The 15,456-nt window shown below is 36.1% G+C and overlaps 1 protein-coding gene across 1 annotated transcript; it reads left to right on the forward strand.

Annotated features, from left to right (window-relative positions):
• Window positions 1-5,481: 5,481 nt before the first annotated feature.
• LOC145737876 (uncharacterized) lies at window positions 5,482-12,088 on the forward strand. The gene is made up of 5 exons (XM_081992717.1): window positions 5,482-5,751; window positions 5,946-6,012; window positions 10,917-11,014; window positions 11,100-11,163; window positions 11,942-12,088. Exons 1-5 carry the CDS (start codon window positions 5,524-5,526, stop codon window positions 12,064-12,066), a joined length of 582 nt encoding a protein of 193 aa, XP_081848843.1. The 5' UTR covers window positions 5,482-5,523; the 3' UTR covers window positions 12,067-12,088.
• The last annotated feature ends 3,368 nt before the right edge of the window (window positions 12,089-15,456 follow it).

Here is a 15,456-nt window from a genome sequence, read left to right on the forward strand (position 1 = left end):
CATACCTGTGATTAAATTATCTGTATTAGAAATTGGTAATACAACTGTTCCCGTTTCAAGAACTTTTTTAAGATTGTCTTCGAAAACTTTAATATTAAAATTAGATTGCGTATTACTATTAATTCTTTCTTGCACTTTCCGATCTTGAAAAGCGGAGTCAGAGTCACTTGAAGGTTCGATATTATTAATAGATAAATTATTTAGTAAATCAGATAAAGCGTTTTCACTTTCTGTCATTGAGAAAAAATTGCACTTACATAACTAGTGTAATCTTCATGCTGGTTATAGGCGGCAAGAATTTCTTGTAGCGATGTCGTCCACTTCCAAATTCCTGTCTACCTGCGAACTCGATCAAGCCTTTGATCGAACTCCAAATTTTAGCGGTATGGGATCCAGTCGTCAATGGAGATTTTGGTCCAATGTCGATGCTAGGAGCCCGCGAAATCGATGGGTAGATTTCCCCGATAACGACTTATTGACCGTTCACTTCACTGGTAGGTCCTTTTCGCGATGAAAGTACCTGATTTTGCGATTGCCAATTAACCGGAACTCGGAAAATCAATACACGATGTACTGAATTTTGGCAAGTTTTATTACAAAAATTGTAATTACAAATTAAAGGATTAAAATACGTCTTAACAATTAGAAGGCTAGACTCTGACTGTCTTAATACAAAATACAATAAAATGAATTAAACCGAATTATGGCGGATTCCCAGGTCTAGTCAGCAATATAATGGCTAGCTAGCAGTATTCCCGGAATAGGTGGCCTCATAACTCATGCCTGACTCAGTGTCACAGATATTTAAAGAATACGTCATGGATAAGAAATTTGCTCGCTTACACAGAACCACGACATCGGATGACAAAAATAGTTCTCTGATAGAATTTTTTGCGAACATGGGCAAAACTACTGCCACCTTTCCACCTTTTTGGCAAGCAACTGTCAAAAGCAAAGTATTTCAAATTGTAAATTCTATTGAACTGCAATTATTAGCAGAAACATCAGTACCTATTGTAACATAGACATTACACTAGGTGCCGTTACCTTAAGTTGCCCCGGTCTCCCCCAGTACCATGTGTGTGTCAGCAAGATTGGAGAATTGGGGTCATGATGTGAGTATAAATACGGTACCAAAAGCACGTACAGATCACTGATCTCTGGGATAGTCTGGGATTACCATCTGTGTAGCTTCTAGTGGAACAGTTGGTAACCAAGTGCAAGCACCCGGAAATCAGCCTGTCAAAGGAAATAGCACGGGCGAGCAGCATTAGTTGCCGTACCGACTTATCTCCCTTTGACAGTACCAACGCGTCTTATTCGGCGTGGTGAATGCCCTGGGACACTAGTCTAGGGTTCTATTCACCCCCGGTAAGCGTGCGCCCTCCGCGAAACCCTTCAGACGCTCCTCACATCATGATCCTCGCCTACTTGGCAATCTGGGGGTAAGACCTTTGTTGATTTATCTTAAATAAAAACGGCTTACCTGTATACCTGTGGTTTTCTTCTTCTGAGCTACCCCTCAACGTGACACTATTAGAAATCCGTTACAAAGCGAAACGTTTGTACAAAACCATTCATCAACTTCTTCTAATAATTCCATACGTTCTCAGTCAACTTCTTACAGTCAGCAGTTACCACATAATTCATTAGTTCCTTCGCCAAGATATTATTCAACATACGAATCTCAGTTACCACCCCAACCACATTTTAATGAAAACGTTCAACGCATTCAGACAGTTCCATCCGAAAACAGGGAGCCATCGTTAACTTCAGGATATTATGCAACATTAGGGTCTCAGTTATCAACCCAACTACATTCGAATGAAAATGTTCAATACACTCAAATTGTTCCAACTGAAAACAGAGAGCCGTCGCCGTCGTGCTTCGAAGAAAATTCAATTGAAAATTAGTTTACTTAAATATCTCGACAAGAATCTATGTTTGGAATTTATATTTCGTTATAGTATAATTTGAATTTATTTGTAAGGTGAATTTGTATTAATTTTCCCGTTTTTTTTGCTTAAATAAATATAATGATGACTTAAGAATTTTATTATATTCTACTTACCTAAGAAAAACTGTTAGTCTCTCATGTGGGCTAATACTCTGTCGGAATTTAGTATTCTGCTTGCTTAAAGGAATGAGGACAAGTTCCAACAGCTGATTAAATTTTATTGGAATCATCCTGAAATACTTGTAGAATTTGATTTCATCGTCCTGAAGCCGCCTAAATAGTGTATGGAATTCACCTTCTCCCAACCTTGCTCGGAATATATTGTCACGTTTAGGGGGTGGCGTAGGAAGAGAAACAACAATCGTAGCTCAAGTATGCGGTCTTTATTTATTACTTCGATTACACTAAATAGATCTTACCCCCAGACTAGGAGGGCCGCTAGCACCGCCACTGGCGGGACGTGCATGGAACACTTTCGGAGAGGGGGTGTGTCGATGCGTGGGTGTGGGGGAATGGGCGTAAGGCCTTCTGAAGTGCCGCCAAGCGGTACCCTCTCGATACGAGCTGGGAACCCCTTTGACCGACACGCCCAAAGGACTTACTTCAAGTACTGATAGGTTCAAGAGTTCGGACGGTCACCTCAGGGTTGCGTAAGAACTCTCGTCTTTTCAGCCTGGATTCCAAGAAGGTATCGAGCCGTCCGGGCACTAGGAAGTTCGGACTGATGCTCGATAGACCGACCCAGAGACCAGTAATCTTCGATGGCTTGAGACGCTGATTAAATACCCACATCGTGACCCCAATTTGCCTGGTCTTGCTGATTCAGACAGTGCACTAGGGGAGACCGGGGCCCGACTAGGTAACGGAACATAGTGCAATTTATGCTATTCGTGACAATATCGTGAACCCAATATTTGCGCTTTCTTTTCCTTTTTTTTTCTTCATATTCCTGGCAAATAGCAGCTAGGAAAAATAAATCATCAGAGGACGATGAGGACGACATCTTCTATACGCCAGGCTGCTAAAACACATACTGATCCGTTTGCTGCCTGCTCGGTGACGCTCAAATGGGAATAGACCTGCTGAAATTTGACGCGCGCGCCGCCCGCGCCGCGCTGCTCTAATGAGGATCGGCCTTACTTCTTAATGGCAGGCTATGTTACGGACATGCCCAACATACTTTTTTCTACCCGTCTCTTTCTACGTTGTAGAATTGCGTTCTATCCATCTCTTATCGTACCCCGGTCCCCACTTTCGAACAAAGAAAGGACATACGCGTTGTTTACATTTTTAGGCGTCCTTTTCTTTATCCTTTATTGGGTTTCCGGTATTTCCGTATTCCTTTGTTTGGTACCATAACCTGTGAAGTGTGAAGCTTGTGTTGTTGTCTTTGTGCTTTTCGTTGAACTAAACGCCAAATCTCCATTATTTAGTATTGCTTTTAGTTATTTGTTACCGTTGTAGTGTTTTTTGTTTTGGATTTGTTGTTTTTTTGAACTTAAAATAGTGAACTATTTGCTGTTTGCTATTTGCTTCTGCAAACTGCAATATGGTGAGAAAGTGCATTGTTTGTGGGGCTTCCCAGTCTCTGAAGAACAGCAATCTGTAATTTCACAGGTAAAATTTAAAATATTATCTGTATTAAGTGTATTAATAGTCTTTTTCTAATTTTGGCATATAAAGTGACACTTTTCAAAACTGATTAGAGTGACAAAACGTTTTACTTTATGTAATAACTTATGAAAAGTTCATTTCATCATCATTATAAGCATTTTAAGTATGTTCTCCATATTGGCGTTTTTCACTCGCAAATTGCAATACTAGTGTAGGTACTGGTGTATTACACCATGTAACAATTTTCAATGGCATTTGATAGAGTATGATATAATCCATTAGCTTTGCACTGGAATTGCCAATGAAAAACATCAAAAATAATGTTCTTCTTCTTTTGGTTTTACAGCCTTAAGCTGCCAGGACTATATGGCAGAGATAATGTTAATATTTCATAAAAATTAAGCAAACCAAACCTAGTTAATTTTGAAATAAATAATAATTTCATCATAAGACTAGAATATTCTTAGACTTATTCTATTAAAGGTAATTTACTCTGTACCTAATTTTATTTTGTTTTTTTTTTTAGATTCCCTCGTAATCAGATTATTCGTCAAGCTTGGATTAAAGCTTGTCATATACAAGAAAGTGACCTTACAGGACAATCACTCATATGTTCAAAACATTTTCGTCAAGAAGACTATGATACTAGTGTTTGGCCAAAAACTAAACTTTCTCATAACAGTTACAGCCCCAAGTACCTCTTATTTGGGAACAGCAAGACCCATAATAGGAACACTTCTGGCATCAGATATAGTCAGTACTAGTAAAACTAGTTCTGAAGCTAGATTTGAACTGGAAAGTGGAGATCATTCTGGAAGTACTATGCCTGTACAAGCTCATAGTTCTCCAATGCCAAGTACCAGCAAACAAACTAAAAGAGTGAGATTTATTGGAGATTTACAACCTGACAATTTTTCGACACCACGTAAAGCAAAACAACACTTAGACAGTTTTAGCAGCGACTCCGAAAATGAATAATTGGAAACCTTTCGAAAGAATATAAAGAAGATATCTTATGGTACACCTAAACATAAACATAATCACTCACAAGCAGTATTAAGGTAACCAAGTTATTTAACTGATTTATGATGAAGGAATTTAAATTGAATTTGTTTCAGTACTCCCTCTTTTACACAATCTAACAACTTGAGCCCAAGTTATGCAAATCCAAATATGCGGAGACATTTAACTGCTAACCAAAATGGGTATGTATTTTGCATTATATGATAACAATCAAACAAAAATAGGATGTCGTAACAATGATATACTTGCTGCAATTGTTCAGAATGTGGCGTTTGCGTCTTGTCACATTTGGCATAATACAGAACATATACAGCAGATATTTCATTGTTGCATCATCCGATTTTTTGATTGATTTTTTTTTCATATACAATATAACAAGACTCAAATTTTATCGGACGAATTTTATCTGGAGGTACGAAATCAATGTTGCCTAGAAAAACCGAGCGTTTTAGCGCAAGATGTTTTTTTGTGGTAAAGTTGAGCACTTTTAGGAGTAATGCCGTTTTCTTACTGGGCCGCTCAGCGGCGCTAATTAGAGACAAAATTTATCCGATAAAATATGAGGCCGAATATAACGGCTGGACAAATGCGTGAATAGTCATTGTGTCACAGGGTGATAGTGGACACTGCTTATAATCAAACTTGCCATATTTCGAAAACAACACTGATAAAAATTCGGATTTTTATCGTTTATCGCTATACGTATAACACTTTTTTCTTTTGTCTTTTTTTTTAAACTGTCCTGTTTTGATAAAAATTCCACGTTTCTATGACACTGCATTTGTCATGCTCAAGTATTTTTGGAATTAATATATTTTTTGTTATTATTATATTTTTTTAGAGACTCTAGAAATAGTTTACTGAATACTCCTAGGAGTGTAGAATCTCCTTATGGTGTGAATTCGTCTGTGTCAGCTTCACTTTCCTATATGGAAAATAGTGAATGGGGCCGGATGGTCACAAGAGATTTGGCAAGAATTAAAGATGTCCAAGATCAAAATTCGTCTTTATTGGCTCAAATCTGGCAAACTTTACAAGTGCAGAACATCAAAGCTTTAGAGCGACCATCTGATGTACCAAACTTTCCAATTGAACGAAAAAGAGATTTCGGCAACCTAGAAAATTGGCTTGAAAACGAACAGAATTTCTGTTATATGGTAATACATTAAATACCTAGAGGATAAGAATGAGATACTTTGGTAGTATAATTAAGGATATTTGTTTCCCTTTCCTAATAAAATGCACTTATAGAAAACACACAAATCAAAAAATGTTGCCCCAGGTTCAAAGATATCTCATTATTCTCTTCTACTTGTGATATATCGTTATTTCTAACTACGAAATTTTTTAGAGAACACGTTTATCCTCAATTGGAGGTAACACGGTCCGCAATGCCGTTATGAATATGTTAAAATATTGTCACGATCTAATTTTTAGTCGTAACGCGGGGACGTGTAGGCTGGGGTCGTAGTCAAGTTAAACTCAAAGATTGGATAACAAAAACAACAACGTTTATTCGTAGAGAGAAACTAGTAAAGTTATACACATTGTCAGACTCAAGTTGGCTTATTTTTAAATTACAAGTTCGTACTTACATGATAATTAGTTCACAAACCATTTTGGACGAGGGTAAGTGTCAGGGCAGAGTTCCCTTCACTTTCGCGACCGAACCGTTTAGTTTCCGGATAATTTCTGACTCCTTCTTTTCCAAATTTCTCGGCTATTTATTGTAAGGTATTACGATCCCTTAGTCAGTTCAATTTCTTAATTGCTTGTCTAAGCACTTGGATCATTGTCCGAACAATTGATGACTTATTGCTGACTGGCGATGGCAACACCTTAGCTAGCTTCCGTTCTAAAAGGTTCGATTGCTTATTTTGCAACTCAAGTGGTCGACGACTTGTTTCGGTCAGTGGCCGATTATTTGCTGACTAAGTAATTAACGAAAATCTACTTGTGACACATTCCCCCGGCCGACAAAAGGTAGTCCCTAGCTTTTCACAATATTATCTATATTGACAGAAAGTTTACTATGCAAGTCTTCTAAACAAAATAACATTAAATTAATTATACTTTTAAATTTTTAATCATGGTGGCAATATAACAGAAATTTGACACCACAAATTCTAATCTCTTTCTTCAAATCTTAATATAGAACAAAGAGATAACATAAAAATATCCTTAATGGATTTTCCCCCTTATTACGACACAAACAAAATTTATCATAGTTACATGTAAACACTAATCAACAAAGTATAGCCCCTAGTTTTTCACAGAATTAAAATTAAAAATATCCCGATTCATACCCCAAAAGAAAAATTATAAAAGAAAACATATAACAATTGGAATAAAAATAAATGTTTTTGTTATTTTCTTACCTCTAGAATTTGTAAAAAAAAAAATTTAATGTCTCTATGCTTTAACACTGAGGCGGGAGACTTTTCACTCGCGATTCACTAATATTCCGCGCACTATTGTTTGTTCGGGGATTCTATTTTCTTTTCGCGGCACTTCACTGCACTAAACATGGCTTCTGAAGACAATTTGGACGGTGTCTGGAGCCTGGAACTACATATCTGTTTACTGCTCTGGATGTGCAGGTGGAACAATTCCCAGAACTGTATTTTGACGGTTGCCAGGAACCGATGATGGTAGGATGGTACTGGCCGAGGACAAAAATATCACTAGAGCAACCTATTTTCTGCCTTTCTGCTCTGCTTCTCGGTCTTTTGGCTAAGATCAAACTGTAGACCTTTTGGCTAAGATCAAAGTGTAGGCCCTTGTGCTGGACCTTTTGGCTAAGATCAAAGTGTAGCTCCCGACAAAACTTGACGGGAGCCGATTTGGGATCATCCCCCGCGGCAGGTCACCACGGCTTAGTGTGTCTATTCCTACCGACTCAACTGTGGTCGCGGTCTGACGTTCCGTGGTTGGTTTTTCATCGTCAGCGTTTCCAGTCTCCTGTGCCCGTTGCTTTTAGCTTTTGCTGTTTTCCGTTTCCATTTCCAGTGGCGTGTATTAGTTTTTACCGAGTCTGATCCAAAGCCTTGTTCGCTCTTCATTTTGTAGTGGCTTCCTTCTGGCCTCTTCGCGTAGTAACTCCCGTCAGTGTTAAACGCCAATAAAAAACGTATTACTACCTACTGCTATTTTAATCTTAATGTCTAACATTCCCGTTATAATCATAAAATCCCTCGTAAAATATATAGGCATATTGATAATAGCCTCAGTTAAGTTATACACTAAAAAAAAAAAATAAATCCCTTTGTTTTTCTTAAATATAATATAAACCTATATTATAAATTGTCCATTTTCCTGTCACTGGTTTTGTTTTAATACATTGTAAAGGCTTACTGCGATTCTTCGAAAACTTGCAATATGCTTATCAAGCGCTGCTTGCCCATATTATATCATGTGAAAACAGTTAACGTCCTAATATTGAAACTTTTGTAATATTTCTCTTACGTGCCCCGTTTGACTTTTATAAAGTCTTCAAGTTACATTTTTCAACCGTTTATTTATTACATTTAGCAACTCATATAATTTTTGAAATTGTAAACCCGTGGAATTTAACGCCCTATATTTTGACTACGGTACTTAATTACCGCATATGCTCGTAGTGTACCTACTTTTTTCGCCCCAATATACTTTTCTTTCATTTGCCCCTTTTTTTATATACCAGGTGTCCAAGAGCACCCTGTACATAGGAGATTAACATGGGAAAACGGGTTTGATTTTTTTGCGCCTGTACGGTTGATTTGATTGAAAAATCGTATTAATGGAAGTTGTAGTACCTATCACGGACTAATTTTCTGTATTTTTTTCAGATCTGTAACTTGAGCCCTTTCGTCGTAAAACACGAACAAAAATGCGAAAATTTTAACTTTTTACCTGCACTGTATAAGCGGTTGTCGAGCAACCGAACCCGCAACAATGACCTGTTTACCCGTTGCCCGACAACCGCCTATACAGTGCAGGCCAAAAGTTTAAATTTTCTCATTTTTGTTCGTGTTTTACGACGAAAGGGCTCAAGTTAGAGATCCGAAAAAAATACAGAAAACTAGTCCGTGATAGGTACTACAACTTTCATTATTACGATTTTTCAATCAAATCAACCGTACAGGTGCAAAAAAATCAAAATCGTTTTCCCATGTTAATCTCCTATGTCCAGGGTGCTCTTGGACACCTGGTATATATACCATTATATAATTATTAATATTCGCGCTCGCTTTTTATTAATTATTCTCGTATGCTGGATTGTGCAAGTTGGAAATGAAATAACGATGATATTTATTCATCAGCAGTTTTTTCGTATACGTACCGCGATGGCTTAAATAACAAAGTGATCGTCATCCGCTGGCAGCATAGGAGAAGAATTAATTGTACATACATGTATCATTTTTTCCTTTTTCCCTTACTAAGGAAAATCACTTGCGTACTTTAGTACACTCTATTTGGGCTAATACGGTTTCGCCTTGGGACAGTGAGCGTAATTCTTTATTTTCTTTTAATTCGAGCGTAAAAATTTTTGATTCTGTAGAGCTTTTATTTTCGCCCATCTTAGTCATTTCAATTCTTCCTTTTTCTTTTATAGGCGATTTCGGATTTCCACGGCGTCTGCTTTTCCTGCAGTTTACTACGTATTTTATTAGTTTATGTGCTATAATAATTACGAAAAGAATGAGGCACGCACAAGTAGTATAAAAGAATACATCATGTAGATATTCAGAGGATGCTTCCCCTTTTTTGTCTGCTCTCGCGGCAGCTACTAAGGTTGACGCTATTACTACCTTATTTTACCTTGGTGGCTGATCGTTTAGCCTCGTGTTACACGTACCCCTCGACGTACCCTCGTCCGAGCCGAACTTAGTCTGACAGTTTATTTAAGATAAAAATAATTTAGTTATACTGAAAAGTTGATCAAATCTATTCATTCATTGAAATGTGAGTGTAATGTGCTTTGAGGAAACGTAAAAATACAAGAAATAATCGATTTAAAATAAATGTACTTCTACCAATACAGACATTTCTGTATTATTTAAACACGCTGCGACATCATCAAAATAATTATACATCATCCCGTTGCACGGGGTAAATTCATCCCAATCTAGGGGTACTTTCATCCCATTTTAGGGGTAATGTGCACCTAACACTCATAAGTACACAACGTAATAGCTGAAGTCGCTATAAGAACAAATCATTGTTGTGCATGTTTACATCACCGCAACATAATAAGAAACCTTTATTTCGTTTTAACAGGTCGCTTGTAAGAACAAACCCTACGTGTCACTTTTATTATACAAAACTAAGCTACGTCATCAGGTGTTTATACGAGTTCGATTATTTCTTTTGTTTCATACTCGCTAGATTTCTTACAAACAAACAAAAAATTGAACGCATTTTTGGTTTTAACTTTTACTTTAAACTAGAACTTTTAAAGTTCGATTCTTCTTATTTCAAAGATCTTATTTGAGTCACTAGCCCTTTTAACAAAAAACATTTTTTTTTTTTTTTTTTTTTTTTTTTTTGACAAACGTTGTTATTAATTTCGTCTAACCTGTCTTAGCTTGTTTGATGCAATTTACTAACTCTGTATATTCTTTCATAGTTCAAACTTTCTTCTTTAAAGTTGTACATACTAATTATGATTTACCCGACATGTAGGTAATGAAAACCTACATTTAGAAATCCCGGCGTGTAGGTAATGAAGACCTACAGAAGAAATACCCGGCGTGTAGGTAATGAAGACCAACATAAGAAATACCCGGCGCCTCCACCAAGTTGTCACGATCTAATTTTTAGTCGTAACGCGGGGACGTGTAGGCTGGGGTAGTAGTCAAGTTAAACTCAAAGATTGGATAACAAAAACAACAACGTTTATTCGTAGAGAGAAACTAGTAAAGTTATACACATTGTCAGACTCAAGTTGGCTTATTTATAAATTACAAGTTCGTACTTACATGATAATTAGTTCACAAACCATTTTGGACGAGGGTAAGTGTCAGGGCAGAGTTCCCTTCACTTTCGCGAACAAACCGTTTAGTTTCCGGATAATTTCTGACTCCTTCCGTAAGGTATTACGATCCCTTAGTCAGTTCAATTTCTTAATTGCTTGTCTAAGCACTTGGATCATTGTCCGAACAATTGATGACTTATTGCTGACTGGCGATTGCAACACCTTAGCTAGCTTTCGTTCTAAAAGGTTCGATTGCTTATTTTGCAACTCAAGTGGTCGACGACTTGTTTCGGTCAGTGGCCGATTATTTGCTGACTAAGTAATTAACGAAAATCTACTTGTGACAATATGTTTTATAAAATAAAGTAGGAATGGGATTCAATTGGGCTGGGAGTGCTCCGAAATTAGCAAACCAACCAAGAAAGCATGCTTTTAAAGACACAAAGATGTACAAAGCACTTAAGGTAAGTTCACTGTCTAGTTTGTATGTATGTATATACGGGGTGGCTTGATATTGCGAGTAAAACGTTCTGGTTTTTGGTACCACAGAAAGCTGATTTCAAAAGAAGAGTTTTTAACCTTATTTACAACGGCGATAATAACGGCACTATAGGTAGCCAAAGTCGAAAAATTAAAATCATTATTTTGAAATACTTAAGAAACTATTTGCACAACTTAACAAAAGCAACGACTTAATGAAATTAACGATCGGGATTTTTGTGTGACAAAAAATGATAATTATTGATACCCGTTTCAACACGGGACTTAAAGGAGGCTCTACAAACCTGGAAGCCTAAAAATTTTAATTATGAAACACCTCTCATTTCGTGAAAGAACTTAGCAAAAATACAAAAAACGGTATCTTAGTAACTGTTGGTCCTTGTCTTCGAGTTTAGTAGAGTTTAATACAATTTATTAACAAACCCGCATGAATCGCTAAAGTCACGAATTGCTCAATAACTGTTGTTTCTATCGACCTTAACAAAGTATTATTTGTTAAACGGAGATAATTTAGGCAAACACGATTTCTAATTATTCAGAAATGCGATTCACTTTCATATAAAAAAGTTGAAAGAATTTAAAAGATTGTTATAGGCAACACCTGTCACCCCGTAGGTTTCATATTATTTTAAATAGCGCATAACAAAAATAACCCAGTCCGTTATTTTCATTCATTCATTGAGTAGGCATTTCAAAAAGTCGATAAATTATTTTTCATTTTGAACCTGCTGGCGTTATTATTAACGTTTGGATTAATGTAAGATTTGAGGTAAGTTAAGTAGGAATAAATTGTCTTATTTTGGACCCTACTCTTTGTGGTAGAACGTTGAACACACAATATTGATACAATAAGTACAAATTTAAAAATTCAATTTATGATCTATTTACAGAGGCTGCCAAAAGTAAGGGCTTGGGAATAGAATCAACCGATAAAGTCATTGGTTTGGCATGCCAGGACTGGTTGAAATTGTCGAAGCAGAGATATGAAAACTCAAGAAAACAAATAAATAAATAAATCATGAAAAAAATTCCCAGAATATTTTTAATAATAATTTGGATAATAACTACCAATATGTAAATCATAAAAGAATAAAAAAAAATATTTTATGATGTATGTATTTTAATTTTAGAAACCTCAAAAGCGTTTAACAAAACAAATTCAGATATTTATTTAATGATTGCAACGGTACAAATGTGACTTATACAGGGTGTTTCCAAAATAGATCAGGCAACTCGGGACGTATGAGATTTTTTTTTACACCTGACTTGTCAGAATCAAATAAAAATGTAGTCTAGAGTGGCTTTAAATATTTTACCATATAGATTTGTTATAGGTATGTAAATTATCTCCCCAATCTTCCTAAACCATCGATTTTGGAAACACGGTCATATACAGGGTGTCCCAACTCTAATTAAGACACTTACGCGGGGATTTAATGATACATTCAAAAATTCGTTTTTTCTTCACAAAATACTGTATATATTGCACCTTTTCAAACCATAAACTTTTTATCTCAAACTCTTTCTCTGAAATGTACAGGAGGGGAGATATTTAGTGTCTAAATAGAGTTGGGACACCCTGTATAGCAAGTGGAGTTGTTAGAAAACATCATATAAACATATTTTAAAAAGGCAAATATTTAATATTAATTATGATATACCAGACTAACCCAGAGATGAGTCAGTGACTTCCCTCTGGGGAAGACCCCAGAGTTCGGTAATCTGTACGTGCTTTTGGTGCAGTATTTATACCCACATCATGACCCCAATTCGCCAATTTTGCTGACACAAACATTGTACTGGGGGAGACCGGTGCAACTTAGGGTAACGGCACCTATTGTAATCTTTATGTTACAATATAAACGATTATATTTCATTTATCAATATACTATAAATCAACCTATTTTAGGCGGACATTTTAACGTACATCAAACGTTTTCTCTAAATCATTCATGTACTACTAGAGTATACAAAAATTAAACGTATAATAGACAAATTTGTGTTGCTTGGGCATTCAGCTGTTCCCAAAGCCATCATGTATGCATACTACAACGGTAATTCACGCTTACACTCGGACGATATTTTGGCTATTCAAAGTTTATATGGATTTAAAACTCCTCCAAATACTACTACTACTACTACTACTGTGTCATCTCGGACCGTCTATAAATCTACTCTGACTACTACCGTGCACACACCCTATACATAGCCGCCCTTACCGTACAAGCCTGAAATTAAGCCGCAACTTCGAATATGTGATGTAAATCCAAGTGATTTGTTTTTCTTAATAATGCATTACAACTTATATATCCTACATTCAGATCAAATATGGATTATGGATTTACAGATTAAGAAAATGTCTAGAAAGAGTATTTCTGTCTACTCTGTATTTCCTTTTTTACCTAAAATAGAAAAAATTACGGCCGCCTATCAAAGACCTAATAATGAATTAGTTTTAATTGTAAATAAGGAAATCTATGTTATAAACGATAAAAATTTTAAGCTAAGTAGAAAACTTTATTAATCAGATCTACAGATTAGCTTTGAAAACGATTTGATTGGGGCAATCAACACCTATAGCGGGAAAACCATATATTTTTTTAGCGATAATTATTATTGTATAATCAATGAATGTTCCTTTACTGTAGAAAGCTATGGGTATATTTCGAAAGACTTTAACGGAATTCCTCCAGCTATAAATGGAGCTTTCCGTTATACCAATGGGTTGTTGTATTTTTTCCAAAATCAGCGCTATTTTGAATATGATGAATTTTCAAATGATTTAAAAAAATCTGATCAGTTAAGTTTAAGCATCTTTGACATTCCCTGTCCAAATTTGTCTTTGTATGAACAACTTAAAATACTACTTACTCATATAACAAAGGTTGTAAATAAATAAAAAACATGTATAAAGTACATAATTAGCAGGTTTATTACAGACCCCACAAAGCACACCTATTTCATGTAATCTAGCTACATGATTACAATGCTCACAAAAATAAAAATCCATTATTTCAGGACATCGTAGGGAATTGAGAAAGTCCACCTGCCCCTTCGCCTCCTCGTTTTCGTGTGGCGCGAGTAACAGCTCTTCAAACGGAAGGGGTGGTATTGGGAATAACAATTCTTTAAAACAGCAATTTTCTGCATCCAAAACGGTTTTACTCGACACCTGATCCGTTTCAAACACCGTCATTTTTGGTGCACTTTAACGACTCCAACCAAACAACAGAAACCATGTCTTCCCAAACTAACTAAAATAAAATAGAATTTTACTGTAACCTCGCCACAAATGCATATATAATCACTTGCATGGGGAATGCAGTTGATATGTAAAAGCTTGACTTACACAAGTCAATTAAATTAATAATATAAACACTTGCATGGGAATTAGTTCATATGCAAAACATATTTATTCCCTTATCACCTGCATTGGAAATGTGGTAAGCGAGGCGGAAATGTGGTAGACCCCCCCTCCCCCAAATGCATATAAAACCAGTCAACAATAGTTGAAAACATTAGTCTACACACAAAAGTATATATCTACCTTAAACAAAAAAAATCATGATCCTAACCAAAATTAACGAATCCGGCAGTTTGGTTGAAAAACCTCTCCTAAAGTTTCAACAACTTGAATTAAACCAATTGTATCCCTTGCACAACCTAAAAGTGGTCAATTCAAAATTTGGTGAGGTGGTTCGCGCCGAGTTGTCTGACAGCGTGGTGTTTTTGCCTAGTCGGATGACGGCACCCATTAAAGACAGTTTGGCGGAGTTTATACCGCTGAAATATGGCCTAAAATTTTTAGGTATGAAAGTGGTTAGTGGTTTATCACCCACACCAATTGTGGAAATAACGGAAATTTGTAAGTATAATTAAAATATATTTAGGTGTAATACTAATCATGCTTTAATCATTTCAGAAAGATCGAAGATGTCAGATTGTACTGGAGCTGCAGCAGAAATCAGCGTACACACTTGAGTTATTCCGAAAAGCCTACGCCATATTGGTACTTCAGCCAGTACCTGAAGAAGTAGCAGCATGGTTGAAAAAAATTGCAACTTCAATTAGACAAGTGCAAACTGTTCTGCGGCGGTCGGACAAAAATGTGGGTGTGTACAAAAAACTTTTAACTAATTTAGGACATTTCAAAACACTTAAGATACTTTTTAAAAATTTAAACAATCACGTAGGTGGTGGTTTAAATAAAAAAAAAAGATCTGATAGAGTTAAAAGTTTAAATAACGATGTATCTTTAGGCGTTATCAAAAATTGTCAGTTTAGAAATAAACATTAATAAATATGAAGTTGGAAATGGTGGTTCGTCATACATACCACTTCCACAGGAAATTGCGAATAAACACGCTTGCATTAATATTAAAAATAATGACAATGCATGTTTTTC

This window comes from Ips typographus, linkage group LG14, assembly GCF_016097725.1.
Source record: "Ips typographus isolate SLU linkage group LG14, UJ_Ityp_2.0, whole genome shotgun sequence".
NCBI classification, from domain to species: domain Eukaryota; kingdom Metazoa; phylum Arthropoda; class Insecta; order Coleoptera; family Curculionidae; genus Ips; species Ips typographus.